The 19,615-nt window shown below is 45.4% G+C and overlaps 1 protein-coding gene across 1 annotated transcript; it reads left to right on the top strand.

Moving 5' to 3' along the window:
* Positions 1 to 11,909: 11,909 nt before the first annotated feature.
* Positions 11,910 to 13,492, top strand: waif2 (Wnt-activated inhibitory factor 2). Its single transcript, XM_035625821.2, has one exon. It carries the CDS (start codon positions 12,159 to 12,161, stop codon positions 13,221 to 13,223), a length of 1,065 nt encoding a protein of 354 aa, XP_035481714.2. The 5' UTR covers positions 11,910 to 12,158; the 3' UTR covers positions 13,224 to 13,492.
* The last annotated feature ends 6,123 nt before the right edge of the window (positions 13,493 to 19,615 follow it).

Raw genomic sequence — 19,615 nt, 5'->3', positions numbered from 1 at the left:
GGACAAGGAGGGTTCGAAAAGAGAAACAGCCAGCGTGAGTAGGTCTGCAGACATCTCCGTGCTGCACCAGTATCAGACCACAGTTTCCCTATTTGACTGTCCAGTGCCATTTGAGGCCACTTCCAGTGGCCGTGATCTTATCAGATGTCTTTAACAATACATAATGCAATCAAAACGGTCCAGACCGCAAACAAAAAGCTGTCGCGTGTGTATTCTGTGACAAGGCCTGCATCAATATCTGTGACACACACCGACTAAGTTACCAGCAGCTGAGCTCTCCTGACTCAGCTTGTAGCCTGGAAGCTGCCGGTCATCAACGTTACAACCCCTCCTGCATGAATTATACACACTGCCGTAACCATGACAGTGACCTCTGACCTTCAGGTGTGGCTGGAATGGTGAAGTGAGGGGAAAGACCAACACACTGACTGTACACCTCCAACGCATTTTACACACACGCTGACACCATCAGTCCGTGGCACATAACAGAGCTTTTCATTATGTAAGAGATCTAAGAGTAGAAATACTCACTAATTTTAAATTAATTAATTCACTATATTAATTAATGCACAATATGAAATATTGTCATCAAAATTAACTTATGGTACCAAAAGTAAAAGTCCTCATTATGCAGAATGGCCCATTTCAATACATTATATAATTTGATCTTAATTATGGACGCATAGGTGTGGTAATGAGGCAGTTGGGAGAGGTCGGGCTCGTTTTTAATGGAGTAAAACAGTACAATGCTTCATAAATGCACGGTTATCTCAAAATTTTACTAAAAGAACAATACTTAGGTAAATGTACTGAGTTAGATTCCAGTTGTGATGGTGAAATATCCAACAAGCAACAAGAAAGTAGTAAAACTGCTAAATACCACGAAAAGCCTTATATTAGAGCGGTAAAAGAACCAGATTAGCATCTCAAATTACATTGCAGGGTAGTTTTTCTGTCATTCTATATTGCCCTTCCATTGATTACATTTTCAAAAGTTGGTTGGTTGGTCGATCGATTGGTCAAACTATTGGTTGGTTTGTTGGTTGGTTGGTCGATCGGACGGTCGATTGGTTTGTTTTTTTGCCACCACCAGCAGGTCCAGGTTTTATCCGCTCCAATACGAAACATTGCTAACTGCAGTTGCTCATGTTGATATCAGCATTTTAACTCTACGTACTGTTTGCCACAGGTTACTCAGTAGTCATTCATTGTCTCCAAGACCAAACTGGGATATTCAGACAATACAAGAAGAGTCTAATGTTGCATGTATGACAAGTCATTCTACTTGACCAACAGAGGAGCAGATGCCCAGTTCGTGAAATCCCCAGTACAAGATGCAAAAGTCAAACCGAAAAACACAGCACCAACAACCATAGATTCCTAAACCAACAAGTCAGACAAGCCGTCAATTTCACATTTAAGCTTTTTGCCATATACAGCGCATGTTGTTTTGATAGCTTTGAGTGGCCTTTTTTTGTTTGCTTTGATCATATTGTCTTTGCGTAGTACACAGTAATGATCCCACTGACCTCCCTTTCACCACTCATCCATCAACCTGCACTTTGAACTCTCCCTCTAGACCCCTTTGTAGCGTCTCAAGTTAACCTTTATGGAACACCTTATCCCCTCTCACCACCGTCCTCCCAAACACGGGGGTTACACGAAGACCTCACTCCTCACTCCTTCAGCTTCGACCCCCCTCAAACTCTCCGATTTCTGCATCTGCCCCTTAAGTGGATTTGTCCCTCGAGTCAGTCTCGTCCCATGCTTCATCTTTCAGCCCCTCTCTCCACAGCGGAAGACATCTGATACATGACGCAGATGACGGTAATGTGGCTGACGCTCATGTAAAAATAAAATCCAACCCATCGCTCTCTTACACAGGCAAGGTTATTACCAACTATTATGGAAATGGCCGGCAGTAGATCATAGTCACTCACGACGGAATGTTAAGCACAGTGATGAATTTAAAACAGCTCAGAAAGACTCAGTTGCTCTTGATTTGGGATGGAGCGAAAAATAGATTTATTAGTATTTCTTTTTCGCTTGCACTTGCAGGCTGCAATTCCACCGTCCAAAGCATTATTAGAAAGAAAGAGAGAGGGCTTGTAGGTGGAATGAGCATCACGATATATCTGTTGGAGGGTAGGAGTCATTGCAGAGAGGGGCTTGCTAAACTTGCCTCGCGTGCATGAGAGGTGCGCACGGCGCTGAGCGATGTGAGGGTCAGCTGGCCAACGGCCCCACCGGCAATCACTCTCCTCAAAACGGTGCGTTCACCTTGTTGGAACACAGTCACACGCTGATGACTAAGCAGCTCAAAAAAGGACAAGGTTAAAGTTGGACAGGCACTCCAATCTTTTGCATCTTTAGCCCTTTTTTCTTTTGGCTCCGGGGATGGGAGGAGAGTACACCTGCATCCGTACCAGTGTCGTGCTACTTCACCGTCTTGACATTTTGTTCAGGTGTTTCGAGACGAATCCGACTGACTCCCCCCCCGACTTCTCCCTTTAGACAGGTCAATGTTTTCACTCATGAACTTAGTCGGTGATCATAGTAAGTATTACAGTACAACTGCAGCAGCACCTTAGTATTGCGAGTAAGAGCATTGCAGGATCATAGAGGTGGTTGGCTGCTGGAACTCAAAATGCTCAAGATTTTATTACATCTTATTTACGTGAATGATGTTTTTATTTTAATTGTTGTTTCCTTTTGGTTTCATTGCCATCACATTATTTTCCACAGTGAGGCGTGTTATTTGCAAACCCTACCGAGGAAGGCATCCCGGTGTCTGCTCTTCTTGTTATGATGTTCCCAGATAAGAAAGCTGAATATTGCTGACATCATTCATCCCGCTCCGGGGGAACAATAACATCGATGGCATCCTTCAAACCTCAATATAAAAAAATATTGCCCTTGGGGAAGTTTATTTATTTACTTGGGTAATATTCTGCGGTGTAAGCAGTCCTCTCTGCCTCCTGCAGAACGAAATATGTTAACCGACGAAAAAAAGGCCGTCAACTCATTTCTTTCATTACTTCCATAAAAGTGTGCTCATTGGCAATGCAATATTTTCTTCTTGTTTGTGAGTGAGTGAGTGTGTGTGTGTGTGTGTGTGTGTGTGTGTGTGTGTGTGTGTGTGTGTGTGTGTGTGTGTGTGTGTGTGTGTGTGTGTGTGTGTGTGTGTGTGTGTGTGTGTGTGTGTGTGTGTGTGTGTGTGTGTGTGTGTGTGTGTGTGTGTGTGTGTGTGTGTGTGTGTGTGTGTGTGTGTTTGATGCAGCGGTAGTTTAGGAGAGTTGGACTTTGGGGTTGGGGTTGTAAAGCAAGCTCACATAAAACTGAAGAGCGATCCTGTCGACCAGCCATAGGGGTAAGGGCTAAGAATAGATCCCTCTCCCTCTTCTCTCCAGACAAAAATAATTACCTCCCCTGTTTAATTTGCTCCACCATAATAAATGTAAGATAATCTCCTCCTCCTCCTCCTTCTCCTCGCCCATCTATCCACACCTCCTTTCCCCTGCAAATGTTCCGCTCTGTTCCCAGCCGTAATGGCACGAGTATTTTCAGCACTGTGCTGAAACGTGGATGGATGATGAAGACATTTAGCCTCGTGGTTGTTCGTGCTCCTCATTCATCAGTTATCCCTCATCTGTAATGCAATGTGATCCTTTATTGAACAGGGAAATTTCATTTTCAACTTTCTCCCTGCAAAGGAAAAGTGCAGGATCAGCTGCAGGAGGACCGTTCAAGGACACCGGTGGGGATAAAGCTTGCTGGTCCTCCTGTTAATAAGTGGTCTCACCACTGCAAGTATAGTATCATCATCAGCAAAATCTACTTAGGCCGTGAAAGTGTTTGAGTGTTGTTGCTGGTCGAGGTGGTTTTGAACTGCTTAATATACAGTTGGTATCTCAGGAGGGGGAGGTTACCCTGCAAATGGTCACAAGATGAGGCTGAGAGATTGCGAGATGATGCTGACTAAGGAAAGAAGAAGAAATAAAGTTCAACCACATGATTCTGCATCAGTTCATGGGGTTTCTTACCCCTTGCTGGATAACAAGAAAGACGAGAGGGGTCTCCAACCAACAAGACTGGATCACAAGCCATAAAAAAATATTGGAAACCACCGCAGTTTTGACGATACTCTGTATTTTTTAAGTTCATCATAAGTTTTTGATATTTAGACTGCAAAGTACCTACATACCTCAAATAGCAGTGGCGGAGTAATTGCTCGAGTAAAAGTACATTCCTCTGAAATGTAGTGGAGTAAAGTGTAAAGTACAAGACAATGGAAATGATCAAGTGAAGTACATTGAACTGAAGCACAGCACTTGTGTTAATGTACCCCTGTTAATTTCCAACAACTTTTCCCGACTACTGTCTTTCACCACACACAGTGCCGGAGTTCTCACATCGCACATCTCTCAGCAGCTACAGATACATCAATTATTGAGCAAAGGAGAGGCGAGAGCACCACACTCTGGTCACTCGTCCATCTCCGCCGCGTCCCGCCGTCCTGGCTGCGGCACCGGAAAGCTCCCCCTGACTGCCACGATAGCTGGTGATGGATGCAGGGCGTCACTACTCTGATAAGAATAACCACGAGAATAACCTGCCAGTGCCAAAGTTTACAGAGAGAGGTTGGGAACGTAATGACTAATACACATCAGGATGTACATGCATGGCTATTCTGAAAAAAATGTTGTTCTAGTCCTTTAATCGTCCTTTTTATTTACTGTATTTCGAAAGGCTTCTGTTAGTATTTAAAGTGTGTCGACAACATTGTTACTTGATTATCTGATGACCTCTACAAACTGGATACTTAAATTCATGGCTTTAACCAAATCCAAACCCTGAATGCAATCCATGTTAACCCTTTTAAGTTCAGTTTATTGGCATTACCTTATTTTATGAATTTATTTCATTGCATCCATGTTGGAATTTGTATCCTATTGAGTTTTCCTACTGTCTATTATTTTAGATTTTCTATCTTTGTTTTTATTTCATCTATATAACAGACAATTGGAAGTAAATCACATTTTCCAAAACATATATACGGTGTATATATATCCAAATGGTACTGAAACAAGACCGGCCAGCACAGGGACTGATTAACCCCTTCTCCCTGGACTGGCGGCAGACCAGTGTCTTGCCCTGACTCAGGCAGTTGGTTGACTTTCCGAGGTGTAACTGACACACTTCACCCTCGGACGGGAGTGTCTGAACTGCCACGGGGGCCTCGGGGGCCATCAGTCAGTGGCCGCCAGAAGGACAAACAGCGGTCACCTGAACATCAGGTATCAACCGTTTTGTAATCCAATCTAAATAGAGACATTGCAGGCCAAGTATCCATATCATTTCTCTGTTACGTGATCGTTAGAAACTTAATGTTCGGTATGGAGCGGGAGGAGACGTAAACCAATCCAGCAGGCTACCGGAGGAGTCAATACTAACTGTGTAAAACCATAAGGACGTCTGGGGGTTAAAAATATACAGAAAGTCATGAATATCTTTTTGTCACCTCTTATCACTCATGACTCCCTGATCAGATTAGTTTGCATTCAAGTCCTTAGATCCTGAGGGTATATCTGTCACAATATCCAGCTGAGTAAGTATCCTCATCCACTGACTGTGTCTGGTCATTTCAAAATCTGTGGTTTTAAATTCACTTATAACTATGTAAAACATTATTTATTTCCAAGAAACATATTGGATAAGACACTGTTTGAAAGTCCCATCCAATGAATATGTAACTTGAATCGCCTGCGTACGCAATGAGTTCAAATAGCCTCACATCTATTTAGAAAGGAAAGTCTGTGAATATGATCTTCGATACTCCCCGAAAACTATTGATTTCCAGATCATATGACATTCAGATTGTAAAACTGAAGAGTTTGAAGACTATTATCCCTGGGTGAATGTGACACATCACATGAAAAAGTACTGTACATACTGTATCCCCAGTCCCAAGGAAGCCGGAAGTCCGTCAAAGTTTGGGATGCTGAGTCTATAAATGTTTCTTCCAATCAAATGTGATTTTAATTTGTATAATATTTGACATTTGTATATAAATCTGACTGGCCATTGTACACCAGTTCAAGAACATAACGGCCATTAAAGAAATCAGAGATTCATTTCTGAGTCATAGTGTTATCAACGTCGTGTTCTACCTTCGTGTGGAAAATAATGAATTCATGCCTCACCACGACTACAAAATTTGAAAACATTCCTCACCTGCAACCTTGACACGGATTATTAACTTTTCATTATACGGAGGATATTTGGCGGACAAGTAAAATGGTTAATTTAATATTATATTATACCTATTTTTATATTGCTTCAATAAATTACTTTTTATTTGACATAATATTTTAATATGTAAGGAGAAGAACTGACCAAGTCATGGACTTATTTAGCCTCGGAGGAGCTATTTAGTTGTCTGTAATATTCTCTTTCAACTTGCATTTTACGCACTTGTGCATTTGCCCGGTTTTCAAAGATCCCATGTTATATGTCATTTTTGACCCTGTCACTTAATCATCGTCTTCACTTCACTGCTGTTGTTTAATAGTATCCTATCATTTCTTTTGCATTCCATTGTACCACACACTGATAAAAGGCTGTTAAAGTAAAATTATCATCATGATTTTGCCTACAAATTAATCCTTATATCTCTCTCTCTGAGAACACAGAGAATATATTCCACCAGTATGTGCATCTGCATAAGCTTAATCATAAGTTGTGTGAGGACACGGACCCAGTGATTCCTCTGATCGCTCTATAGTTTTCCACTCGGGGCACAGAGGAGTGATCAGCAGCCACAGCTAACTCGTCTGACTGAGTGACTTGGCTTTGTGCGGCCGGTTGTGTCTGTCTGGCTGTGGCTCACTCCGTTACAAGTCTAAATGACTAATTAATGGTCCCGGGACAGGTGACACCGGCCCCTCGAGATCCATTTACACCCAGATCGCCACGGGGCTCTGACTGGAGTCCACTGCACTTCTGCACTTCTCATCCACCTCCATCCTCCCCTCTCCTCGCTCATCTCTTATTCATCCAGAGGCAGAGTACTGTTTAAGGAGCAGGTCTGCGGATAGACAGATGGGCAGATTGAGAAAACAGGTGGGCCAGACAAATGGAGGTGCAGACTGCATCTGGGATGGGGGGGGGGGGGGGGGGGGGGGGGGGGGGGGGGTTGTGATGTGTTACTATCTTTACTGGCTTTTTTGTCTGGAGGGGAGATAGATGAGCACTGATCTCCACCCGCCTACTTTCCCACACTCTTCTATGGGTCAGATAGATAGTACTAAAACCTGTGTGTGTGTGTGTGTGTGTGTGTGTGTGTGTGTGTGTGTGTGTGTTTGTGTGTGTGTGTGTGTGTGTGGCATTATTCACGGTTGCCACAAAGTCCTTCAACTTCTCAACCCAGTTTGCTTTTAAGTAATGGACACTATCATACCTACACACACACAGGGCGAGTAGAGGGATTAAGGGAGTTTTTAGATGGGATTACAGTTACTCATGAGCGCCCCGGTGCAGCATTATCCCCCAGCACCCATCACCGGAGAGAACAGCAATGTGCGTGTGTGTTTCTGTGTGCATGTGTGAACACTGCCACACCTGCTCCTCGTGTTATTTTGTGACTTATGCCTGTTTGCCCTTGAGTCTCGACAGAGAACGAAAGACATTTCAAAGTTAATCCTCAACAGTAACTCATTTTTCATGCAAAAAACTTAAATGAACATTGCTAGTCTGTCAAAGAAGGAAGGGCAGAAACCACTGCGGTTGTAATATTGCGAACTGTGGGGAACAAAATGCTGTTTGACATAATTCCTAGAGAGACCAGCCTGTTATCAAAGGACATGATTTGAGAGTGGGTGTTTCTGAATGTGGCATGAATATGGGAGAAGTCGGAAAGAGAAACATTTTACTCTTTAATGCAAAACAACAACCTCAAATATTATATAAAAAATGTTGATAAGTTGAACTGTGAACATCATTCATGCTGTACATACAGGAATCAGGTTTGTGCATGTGAGGCATTATGGGATACATAGGCTAGGTTAAGCAATGTGCTGTTGTTGTTGTTGTTGTTGTTGTTGTTGTTGTTGTTTTCGCCATTGCTGTGAGAGCTGCTAAGCTAAAGAGCCACATGTTCAGTTAACAGTTAGTCTCGTGTGGCTTCATCCACTGGGAAAACATGGCAAGACCGAGGTTAATGGATGGAGAAGGAAGCCAACATGTGGGAGTGGAGAGTTTACAGTGGACATGTGTACACACGGCACACACACACACACAACATGTAATCAGGCATGCATACTGCACAGCACATGTGCACACAAAAACAAGGTTTGCCGCTGCTAATTCAGCATGTGCACCAGAGCTGTCAGAAAGAACCAGACACCCGAGGATTGGAGGAAAAACTCCACTGCCAAGGTTATTGGCAAACTCGTCACACACGCACAAGTTCAGAAACACACACACACATGAACACACACACACACACACGCGCTGTGGTCAGGCGATAGGGATGGGCAGCCTTGGGTAAATCAATTACGAGGTTCAGTGTCAAGTTGAAGCCCACGAGGAGGGCACCATAACAATATCCCTGTGAATGGCCGCCGCCTCTAAAAATCAGCTCTGTGTGTAATTTTTGCTAAGACGGGACCACCGTGGAGAAGACGCGCGGGGGTCCTGAGAGGAGAGGAGGAGGAGGAGGAGCGAGCAAATGTCCTTGTTTGTTCCGAGGAAGAAAAGAGTGTCCCGTATGCCTTAACGGGCAAAACAAGCTGACATTATTATGGCCCGTTGTGCTTATCAGGAGCACCAGAAGTACGGCTGTTCTCCATCATTCTCTATCTCTTTCTGGCCCGCTGCCTCGCTGTCTCCGCTTCTCGTCCTCTCCCTCGCCCAGTGTCTGTATTTATATTCCCAGCGCAGCCATTTCTGTCCATCTGCTCCAGATGGAGTGCTCCATAAACAATGGGGCCTAAATATCTTCTATGACTGCTGTCGTCCTTTGAGGGAACAGTTTGTCGTCCGGGGGGGAAAGGGCTCATTTGCTTTCTCGCTGCAAGTAGGATGGGAAGATTAAGACTGTTTTCAAATCCACGCTCAACACATTCCTATTTCGAAAAAAAAACAAAAAACAGCACTATTGAGTAAATTGTGAGGAATTGATATTCTGTATATAACAGTGTCAGAAGTATGAATGAACTCTTGTCCAGATGACTGTGTTCGCTCTTGGTCTGGGGCTGATTTTCAAGGTTTGGTTCCAGCAATGGGAAATGTCAATGTTACAGCGTACACCACTGACATTCGGGAAAAACATGGCGCTTTTGACTTTGTGAGGGGCGATCTGTGGAGTTTCAACCTGGGTCCATAAAGAAATAGTATTCCCGGTTCGGCGAGAAGGAATGGGATGAATAAAGACTCAGAGAGGACGTTTCCCAAACCTCCCCAGTGCCGTTGTGACTCGGTTGCCCCACGTGCGCGAAGAGAGAAAGAAAGAAGATCCGTTGAGCTAATTGTGACTGTGGCCAGGGGTCAGGAGGGATGTCCGATGACTAACAGCAGCTTAAACGGATCCGCCACAGCCTCCAAACTGGCGGACTGGTTTTCACTGTTCCCACAGAAGGACTTTTAAATCGCCTCACCGGCGATTCACAGGTGTCCCAGCCACCGACGCTGTGGCTGATCGATGTGACTCTGCAGCTACTCCAATTACATAACTCCCGAATCAATCGGTCTGAACTTGGTTTGTTGATTGGCCCCCGTGGTGAGGTCAGCCAGGGAGTTATTTGTAGGGTCCATGTGTTCGTTGAAGAATGGAACCACATTTCACCACGAGTAGCAGCAGCGGACGCTGTAGGGAAGCGTTGCTCTTCTGTGTTGTCCCTGGATCCTAATTCTCTTTATCTGTGTCTCAAACTGACTTTCTTCCTTTCCACTTAATTATTGGTTTTCCTTTCATCTCCTTCCCTCTTTTTTTTTGACTCTGCATTCACAGTGACCTGCACGGCTCTCATTGGGAGCTGTCCGTGGTGCTGAACCTTTCTTTCCCACTGTCCCCTTCTTCAGATACGTTTTCTTCCCCAGTTCATGTTGCACTTGTTCAATTCTCTTCTTTTGTCTTTCTTGCCATCCTCCCTTCCTTAATTCCATATTCCAGTGTGTAGCCCTCCTCTCAACATAGAAACACAAGAACATTCAGAGAGCACAGACCTCCACCGAGGCTGAGCAATCCCCCACCTATATGCTGTTTCACGCACAAATTCCATTTCCATCTGACCTACATATGTATATTTTTTTAATGTTATGTATTTGTGAAGGTAGGACTAAAAATGTCAAGTTTTGCATCTCGCAGTGGTGAAGAATCATTAAAAAATCCCTGGATCCACATCTGGATCCCTCCCAATATTAACCTTTCACCTTTCACCTTTCACAATGGCCGGGACCTATTTAATAAAATATTCATACCAACTCCATACGTTTTTCGAGTATGCCTGCTAAAAGACAGACGGACAAACCACATCGATCATTTTGGAGGGAATAACTTTCTTTCACACTGATGATTCAAATTCTGTTCTCTGTGACGACTAACCACTTGATTAACATGGAAATATGTTGGTAGGTGACGAATATGGTCAAAATATTGCCACGGTTTCTGCTTAAGATAAAAGAGTGTATTTAGCCATGGCGCTCTCACTTAAACCCTCCAACAAACCGAGAGGATGATTTATTTAAATGTAGAACTGTATTTTTTCATTCCCTTGTTTCCAGTTGAGCTCTGAACAGACACAACGTGACCCAAGTGTGGTGTGGCTGTCCAGCTCCACAACCCGACGCCACTCTCTTGAGTTGCGAGCGCGTATCCGAGCTTATTGATTTGTTTGCCCGGCTCCATGCTGCAGACGTGGAGAGCGTTCATGAGCAACACTCCAGACGCAAAATGTTCTTTCTTCGGGAAAACAGGAGTCAGTGGGATAGAACCGAGCAAGGCCCCATTGACCGGGCTCCAGTGCCTGAGTGTAATTACAGCAGCTGATTTGCAGCAGACATAGGATGCTGTAAATTGAGGCTGTGCGATAATGGAAACATGACGGGAAGGAAACTCTTTGCGGAGTTTAATGATCCTACAGCATGTGTGGTCGTGAGAAATGGGCTCATTTGTGCTTAAATTGGATTCACGGCGACATTTAACACAACAGTGAACAATTTTGACTATTGACAGAGGGGTTTCCCTACAACACCAAGCATCATTTTAGGCCGGACAACTTTCGAGTATATTCGCATATTATCCTCTGAAAATAGCTTTTTGAAAAATGGGATGAATTAACAGAGCTTGTGTGGCTGCCCCCCCCTCCTCCCTCTCTCTCCCCCCTCTCTCCCCCCCCTCTCTCTCCCCCCCCCCCTCTCTCTCTCTCTCTCTCTCTCTCCCCCCCCCTCCTCCCTCTCTCTCCCCCCTCTCTCCCCCCCCTCTCTCTCTCCCCCCCTCTCTCTCTCTCTCTCTCCCCCCCCCCTCTCTCTCTCTCTCTCTCCCCCCTCTCTCTCTCTCTCCCCCCCCTCTCTCTCTCTCTCTCCCCCCCTCTCTCTCTCTCTCCCCCCCCTCTCTCTCTCTCTCTCCCCCCCCCCTCTCTCTCTCTCCCCCCTCTCTCTCCCCCCCTCTCTCTCTCTTCCCCCCCCTTCCTCCCTCTCTCTCTCTCTCTCTCTCCCCCCCCTCTCTCTCTCTCTCCCTCTCCCCCCCCCCTCTCTCTCTCTCCCCCCTTCCTCCCTCTCCCCCCCCCCTCTCTCTCTCTCTCTCCCCCCTTCCTCCCCCCCCCCCCCCCCCCTCTCTCTCTCTCAGTGACAGGCGTCAAAAATACCACCAAGGGAGCCCGGACCATCAGCAGCTTTTCCACGGAGCCACACTCACGCTGCTGTCCGCCGCTCCCATGCGTAAATATCCCAAATTGAAACTCACGCCTTGTCCAGACGGAGACGCGGGGCGCAGCGAGGACAGCGGACGGAGCGTTTCTGTGCCCTGATGGTTCAGAGTAACCGGTGGGGGCGGTTGGATTCGACTTTGCTTCTCACCTGAGGAGGAGTGTGGTGGGCCGCCTTCTATATGCAAAGACTCGCCGGCGCATACCTGCTTTGAGGCTGACGCGAGGAAGAAGATGTGGATATTTCACGGCGCCGACAGTTCAACGCGTCTTTGGCCCACTTGGACTCGGTGGTGTGTGTGTTACGCCGCGGCGGCGCTGTGTGTGTTGTGTTCTCCCGTCAGGACGCACGACGCCTGTCCGGCGTCCTGCGCCTGTGCCAGGGACTCGGGGACGGTGACCTGCCGCGACGGGGGCGACTCCGAGGTGCCGGGGGACGTACCGGACTGGACGGCCACCTTGATACTCGTGGGGAGGAACATCTCAACTTTGCAGCGCGGTGCGTTCATGAGCAACGGCACGGAGTTGGACATGACGACACTCTCGCTGTCCTACAACGGGATTCGGGCCATCGAACCGTACGCCTTCCTGGGGCTCCCCCGACTGCATTTGCTGGACCTGAGCCACAACCAGTTGGAGTCCATCTCGGCCAGGGCTTTCCACGGATTACCCGAGCTGCGCTCTCTTTACCTGAACGACTCTTTGTTGCCCTCGGCGGCGGCGCAGCTCTCGAATGCGCTCAGCGCGCAAAGTTTGCGCAACCTCCACAGACTGGAGCTGGCGGGAAACCGACTGAAATCCATACCCCTGGTGACATTAGACTCGTATAACCTCCACGCGTTGGTGCTGGTGAACAACTCCATAGAGAGCATCGGGTGGGAAAACGTGACCAATCTGTACCAACTGAAGCGCATACGCGTCTACTTGTCCTCGAACCCGTTTCGGTGCAACTGTGGACTGGAGGCGTTCTACTACTGGTTGAAGAACTCGTCCCAGTGCGCGGATGCTGGGCGTCTCCTGTGCAGCGAGCCGGAGGCCAAGAGGGGGGTCCCCGTGGAGAAGCTCCGGGGAGAGGACGTGGATTGCATGACCGAGAACCTCGAGGCGGTTTCCTACGTGTTCCTCGGTTTGGTGCTGGCCCTGATCGGGGTGGTGTTTCTGATGGTGCTCTATCTCAACCGGGGCGGCATCAAGCGGTGGCTCAACAACATCAGAGAGGCGTGTCGAGACCACATGGAGGTCTACCACTACCGCTACGAGCAGGACTCCGACCCGAGACTGGCCAACGTGGCCGTTTGACGCACCGGCGCGCCATGGCAGGACCAGCTGGGCGAGCTGGTTATCATTAAGGGGACATCGGGGACATTACCTGGCAGTGTCTTGTCAGAATCATGAAAATCAATATTTTTTATTAATTTCAAAACAGTTTCATCATTTCCCATTGCAAGTGGTATAACCCTCTCACTCTGGGATATGCACAAGAGCCAAAGACATTCAAATGACTATAAGAGACCATAAAGTGTTCGTCTTGCACAACTGAATACTTCAACTTCTGAGCAGTAGCCTACTGTGAATATTGTATATATATATATATATATATATATATATATATATATATATATATATATATATATATATATATTATATGTGTGTGTGTGTGTGTCTCCTCAAGAGATGGACGCTTTTCATGCATCATGTTAACTTACGCAGCAGCTTGTCAGGCTTCTTTAGTATTATTTATCTTGTATTTATCAAGAGACAGTTAAACAGTGAAGATATATGGAGTTTCTGATGTGAAAAGCGGGAAAGGAAATCGGTGGGATTACCGAAAACTGCAGCCCTTACCAACTGTCTTATAGTCTCCCCTCTGAGAGCTCTGCAGGGAAGAACCAGGTATATTTACAGGCTTGTCATCTGCTGGAGGAGGGAGGCGAGGAGGCCGACATGTCCGTCGGAGTGCCATGTCCGTGCGAGCAGTAAACTGTCATGTTTCATCATCAACCTCACGGGATAAGTCACCAACCTTGTCTTTATGGACCATGTCTGATCCTTCATCGGTGAGAAGGGGGCCCAGAGAGGAATAGACCAGATCTAACCATGCATGTGATTGTCGTAGACATAGGAAACCAACCAAAAAACGTTAAATAAAAGGTCGAAAGCCACAATGGTGAGTTAGCAGTGTTCTTCACGTCAGTGCATTTTGTCATCACTGTCGGGAATAATGTTGACTTTGTGCAGCACCGTGCCAGGCTTTTACACAGAGGGAACGGCTCCTGTTGTATTTGGTAAAAACATTAAAAAAATAAACGTGCGTTTGCTAGAAGAGCAGGTGTGAGTGAGTGTGTCTGCTCTCTTGTGACTCATAGTCCGAACTACAGTAAAAAAAAAAACACTGCGTCATCACCTCTGGGCCGACCAGCAGAGGTACAGAGACTCATCTCATCGGCCTCCGCTTCGAAGGGACGAGTGAGGTACTGTCAGAGAGCGTCAGTGTCAATCTGAGGGTCTGAGTTGCGACCACAAGGACTTTGGAACCAAGGTCAAGCATGAAAACCAGAGGAAGGAAACTATAAGTAATAAGTGGGCGCGTGCGAGAGAGAGAGAGAGACTTCCTTTAAGTAGCTGAGTTCAACTGAAGGAATAGATGAAGTGAAAACAAGATTTTTAGGGAGGTTTCATGAAAAAAAAAGACAAAGTAAAGTGCTCGTCTTCTTGGCTAACGCACATACGCAGTGGATCGCAGGCGAGTGACTGTTTTAGCCAACTCCTTTGTTTGGAATGGCCCGTAAAAAAAACAACCCCTATCCAGCGGGAAATCAGTGTGATCTCCCCTGTTTCCTTTCTCCTGTAAATCATTAAAAAAAAACACACGATCATGAACAATCGATTTGAAATGGTGCGAGACTGTAGACTTGATGCACAGTTGTGGGACAAAGAGTGTGATGATGATTGGCGCTCGACACAAAGTCAGATCAAATGAGTAGAAAGCAACAGAGCGCTTCCTGAAGACGAGCTATGAATAGGCATTTCTGTTCACCAACACATTACAATCAAAGATATGTGAATAGATAGATAGACAGATAGATAGATAGACAGATAGATAGATAGAATGTGACTAATCCCCTATATGTCAGGGGTATAGGAGCTGACTTTACATAACGATGACAGTCACTTCTTATGTCAGGTCACATGATAGTGTAGCATACACTGTCATGTCTTATACCGAGGCAGAAGAGATAAACCCGACCGCAGCGTTCAACTGGGATGAATTGACTCGATTTGACATCACACACTTATGGTATTTTATAGACATAATGGACTCGTACAGTTACGGGATGCCGATTTGTGGGTTTTTCAAGAAATGCACGGCAAACAAATCCATTAACAAAGGAACGAAATCGACAGCCGGACCACCCAGTTGTGGTGTATTGGTACTGGAAAAAATGAGAAATATGTTGTGATCGACTCACTTAGAGCCAGAAGTAAACAGTTTATAGACTTTGTTCAAATACTGCAATATTGATGTGCCACTACTAATAAATATGTAGCATTAATTGTTGATACATTTAAATATTCGCTGTTATCTTAACGATTTCCTCCAGCCTTTACTACAGCCCCCCCCCCCCCGCCTTTTCCCTCTGTGTCGTATTTCTCTCCAAAGCCATTGGCTCGTTGCTTTTTCTTGAGATTTCGGGGAAATAAATAAAGACGCAGCAACAACGCAGCGTTCTCTTGTTGGTCCAAAAGGCTGAAATGTGTCTGTCAAAGCGGTCAGGCTCTTCACTTGGTACTGCCCCACTTTTCTTTGTTCCCCTTCCACTTTGCGCTGTTCTCCCGCAGCATTCGTCCTTTTTGGACCTGCTCTCTCCCTCCCTCTGTCAGCTCCCCTCTCTCCATCCTCTTCGTCCAGGTAAATGACTTTATTCAGCTGAGTGACTTTGTAAGGAAGCGGGGCCGGGGCGGTTTAAGCTGAGCCCGGCGAAAGGGAAGAGCGGCGAAAGAGAGATAAAGAAAAGGGGAGTACAGCGAAAAGAGTTCATTAGGGTCTTTTAGCTCGGCCACCCAGTGTCCTTGCCTTATGCACTTTGATGACTCATCCTCTTGCTCTACATACGAATGTCTGCAAGGCCGAGTCCCAAATGCGAACTGCGGGGAGTTGCCCTGACATGATTGTCTTTTATTGTCGAGCAGCTGCTGCTACCAGAGAATTCAGTCACATGCGAGCATCTGCACCTCAGCTCACCCTTTAAATTGCCTCCGCCGTTGCCCTGAAGGAGGCCTTGCGGCGCGGTGTGCCGTCCGAGCGTCCGAGCGTCTCAGGTCTCGCGGCCCATCAACCTCCGATTGAATAGTGAGGTTTCCAAGGTGTTGCAGTGAGGCCACCACGGGCGCAGGCGCACACAATCAAATGTAAGTGGATGTTGACGGCCGACCCGGGAGGCGTCGGCGTCCTGGGATGCTGGATGTAAGAAGTTCATGACGTGACTCATGGAGACGAGTTTGTTGTCTGCTGTTTTTGTAGCTTGCAGCCTGCGGATTGCTGGTTATTGATCGCGGGATGTGCCTCTGCTGCAGTCTGGAGATAAGAGAAAATGGTTTGGCATTGTGAGGGAGGAAAAGGAGAGGTGCTGCTGTGGACAGGGGGAAGTTGAAAGTCAAAGTCGGCGCCGGGAGAAGCGGCTTGAAGTAAACTTTATGTTGTGTCCAACTGCAGAAGGGGGTTCGGTGTTTCAGAGCACAATCCCTACAATAAAACATTTCATGTGATGGAGAAGTAAAAAACAAATTGCCCCTATAAAAAGGGAGCTGTACGGAACGAAGTGATTTGTTCCTGATATCAACATCTTACACAACGCCCAGCGAGCAGAACGTTTTCTCTGTTTGTCAAAAGTACATCCTTTCCGTTTGAAAGGTAAATCTCGAAAATTTCCTGCAGGTTCTGAATCATCGTTCACAGAATTGGTTTTGGACAGATGGAGAGAGCGGCTGTTAATATGAATGACGGAGGGTCAATGGAGGACACTTCATGGTGCAAAAGGACTGGACGCCTCCTCTGGGTATCACAGTGCGAAGTGTAGTGGTGTACGTCACACGAGCAGCGGCTACAGGGACGACTGGAAATATGATGAACCTTCCTTTGATCACATGAGAATAATTAAAACAAATCAATCAGATTTCAGCTGATGGTTTACTTATAGTGTTGTTGTTCTTCTTATAATTGTTTCCCTAGTATTGGACTTGTTTTTTTTTTTAAGCCAGGCTGATATTAATATTGGTGATCTTGAAAAATTATCAATATATTGGCCAATAATTTGACCAAACATAGTTTGGCATCTCTGCACTGCGGTTTCTTCATCTGGCACAATACTGATATAAATATATAATATGTATTATACATAATATATATAGAATAAATACTGATGTGGGCGATTTATCAGTTCATCTCTTCTATTGACGACTGAACGTTGGCATCAAAATATCTGTTAAGATTCTTGTTCTACTTTGTCTTTGATAAGATATTTCCTTTGTTAACTTTGGTAATTTTCAACTGTATTTCATTAAGGTAAAGTCAATTTACAGCTGATTGGTCTTAAAATTAGAAACTTAATAAAAAAGATTATTATGTTAATTAGGGGGTAAAAATCGTAATTAGAATTGTTGTATCAGCAAAGAAACTCAGGTACTATTTTATCCACCAAATATTTGTAAACCACACCCTTGTACATCACTTGGTTTTCTTCAATGCGGAGGACGCAATGAGAGATCAGAAAGCATTCTGGGTAAACATGCTCGTCTAGTGTCCGTCACTGTTCGCTCTCTCCCTCAGCTCTCGAAAGGTCGACCGCACAGGAGTCCACTTGAGATCTGACCTGAGATTGCCGATGACTGGTCCGTCACCGACAGTAAGACGTGACGGGGGTTCCCACAAGGGGGGAGGAGCAGAGGGGGCGTCAGCGAGGAGCACTTGTCGGAGCACTGCTGAAACGCACACACGACCACCATGGTTACTTCAAATTTGAACGGCGGCTTTCAATGACTCGCTATCGACGTGGACCCCCTGCACATTGCTTTCCACAGTGTAGGCCGGGGGGTCCTAATGAGTCTGAACAAATTCTAATGAGATCAGTGAAGCTTCAAGTAAAAGGTTTGTTTGTTACAGGAAAGGTCATTAACCAGTGATTCCCTGGTCAAATGGAGCTTATTGCAAAGAGTCCCAGGAGTGAAAAAGACTCAAGTTAATCTTTTGTCTGGGGTCACCGTGTCCTGTTTGATGATAGATGCATCCTCAGGGAAATAATATGCGTTTGGTGTATCATAACATCATGCTGTTGACCTAAATCATAAACCAAAAGCTCCCGCACAGTAAGATAAATCCATCGGGCTCATCATAAAAGTGTTGAAGCGGACGGAGTTCAGATACACACCTCAGTCACAGTCGGGTAATTATGTAATCATGTGGCAAATCCCGGCTTGCGCCTCCGCTTCTGCGGTCAATATTCCCATGTTCTGTCTACTCTGCAGTGTTGTTACAAGCCATGGGAACCGATGTACCGAAGGCTGACACCGTGAACCTTTGTCTGGCCTCTAACCTCAGAGGCCCTGAGGGTTTTTATAAAAGGCCGACTGCAGCGCGGGTCTGGATTCTCATTCATCCCGGACTGTGGATAAACGCAGTTGGCCGGTCGATCGGCCTCTGACCAGCAGAGGAGACTTCTGTCTTAACAAGCTGCACCGGTGTCTCGGATCTATACAGGAATCAAGACCACTGACCTGCCCGTCAATGTCCTTAGAAGAGGTGTAGTCAGCATTCTGTGGTATGGGAAAGAAGTAGAGAGGGAGGTCTGACCTTAATCTCTTTCACACCATTGGACAAATATTAATTCCTTAGATGTTAATTCTAATCTTGCTCTTTCCAGCCAGGGCACAGGTGCACATTCTGGGTTTGATAATTCGGTTATTAACAAAAGTCACACACACCCTTAATCAGTCGCTGACGGCATGATTGAAAAGGTTACGCTGATGCACTAGATTTAATCCAGGCACCATGGCAGTTATCAAAACGTATCGCTCAGAAGTCAAATATTCCATAGAGCTTTGGCTTCCAACCTTCCCGGATTGTGACGCCTTAAAACGAAGGTCAACTTGTGATTCAGGTCATCACCAGCTGCATTTGTCGAAGGGTTTTGAGAAAGTGACTTTTCCCCACAGCTTTATTTGAATATTTTTTAAAATTGCTGAAAGTAAACAATTATTATGAAATCTATTAGAAGAAGAAGAAGAAAAATCAAAGACTATTTGGGACCACTCATGAGAAAAAAATGTAAGTTTTAAAATTTAAAGGAGGAAGATTAGCGTTCTTTTCATTCTTTCAGGAATCAGGCAAAAATATTGATAATAAAGTGGAATTACAATTTTTTTTATTTTAAAATCAGAATGCAAAGAATAAAGCTGAAATATCTAGATGAAGTCGACCTCTCTGGTCCATCAAATTCAGTCAAAGGGGCTGTGTGTTCCATCTTTACAAGCTCATGATGACTGTCATTAATTAGTTTTTACTGTAAGCTGCATATTGCCAATGTAAAGCACTTTGTGACTTGTGTCTGTGAAAAGTGTACCAAAATAAACATAAATATTATTATTATTATTATGTTAAAGGATAATTTTCTTGTTATTAAAATTGATTCTAGTGA

The sequence above is a fragment of the Scophthalmus maximus genome, chromosome 2 (genome assembly GCF_022379125.1).
Source record: "Scophthalmus maximus strain ysfricsl-2021 chromosome 2, ASM2237912v1, whole genome shotgun sequence".
In the NCBI taxonomy this organism is placed as follows: Eukaryota; Metazoa; Chordata; class Actinopteri; order Pleuronectiformes; family Scophthalmidae; genus Scophthalmus; species Scophthalmus maximus.
Note: the sequence above shows the minus strand (reverse complement) of the source record. Positions and strands in the feature narration are given on the sequence as shown.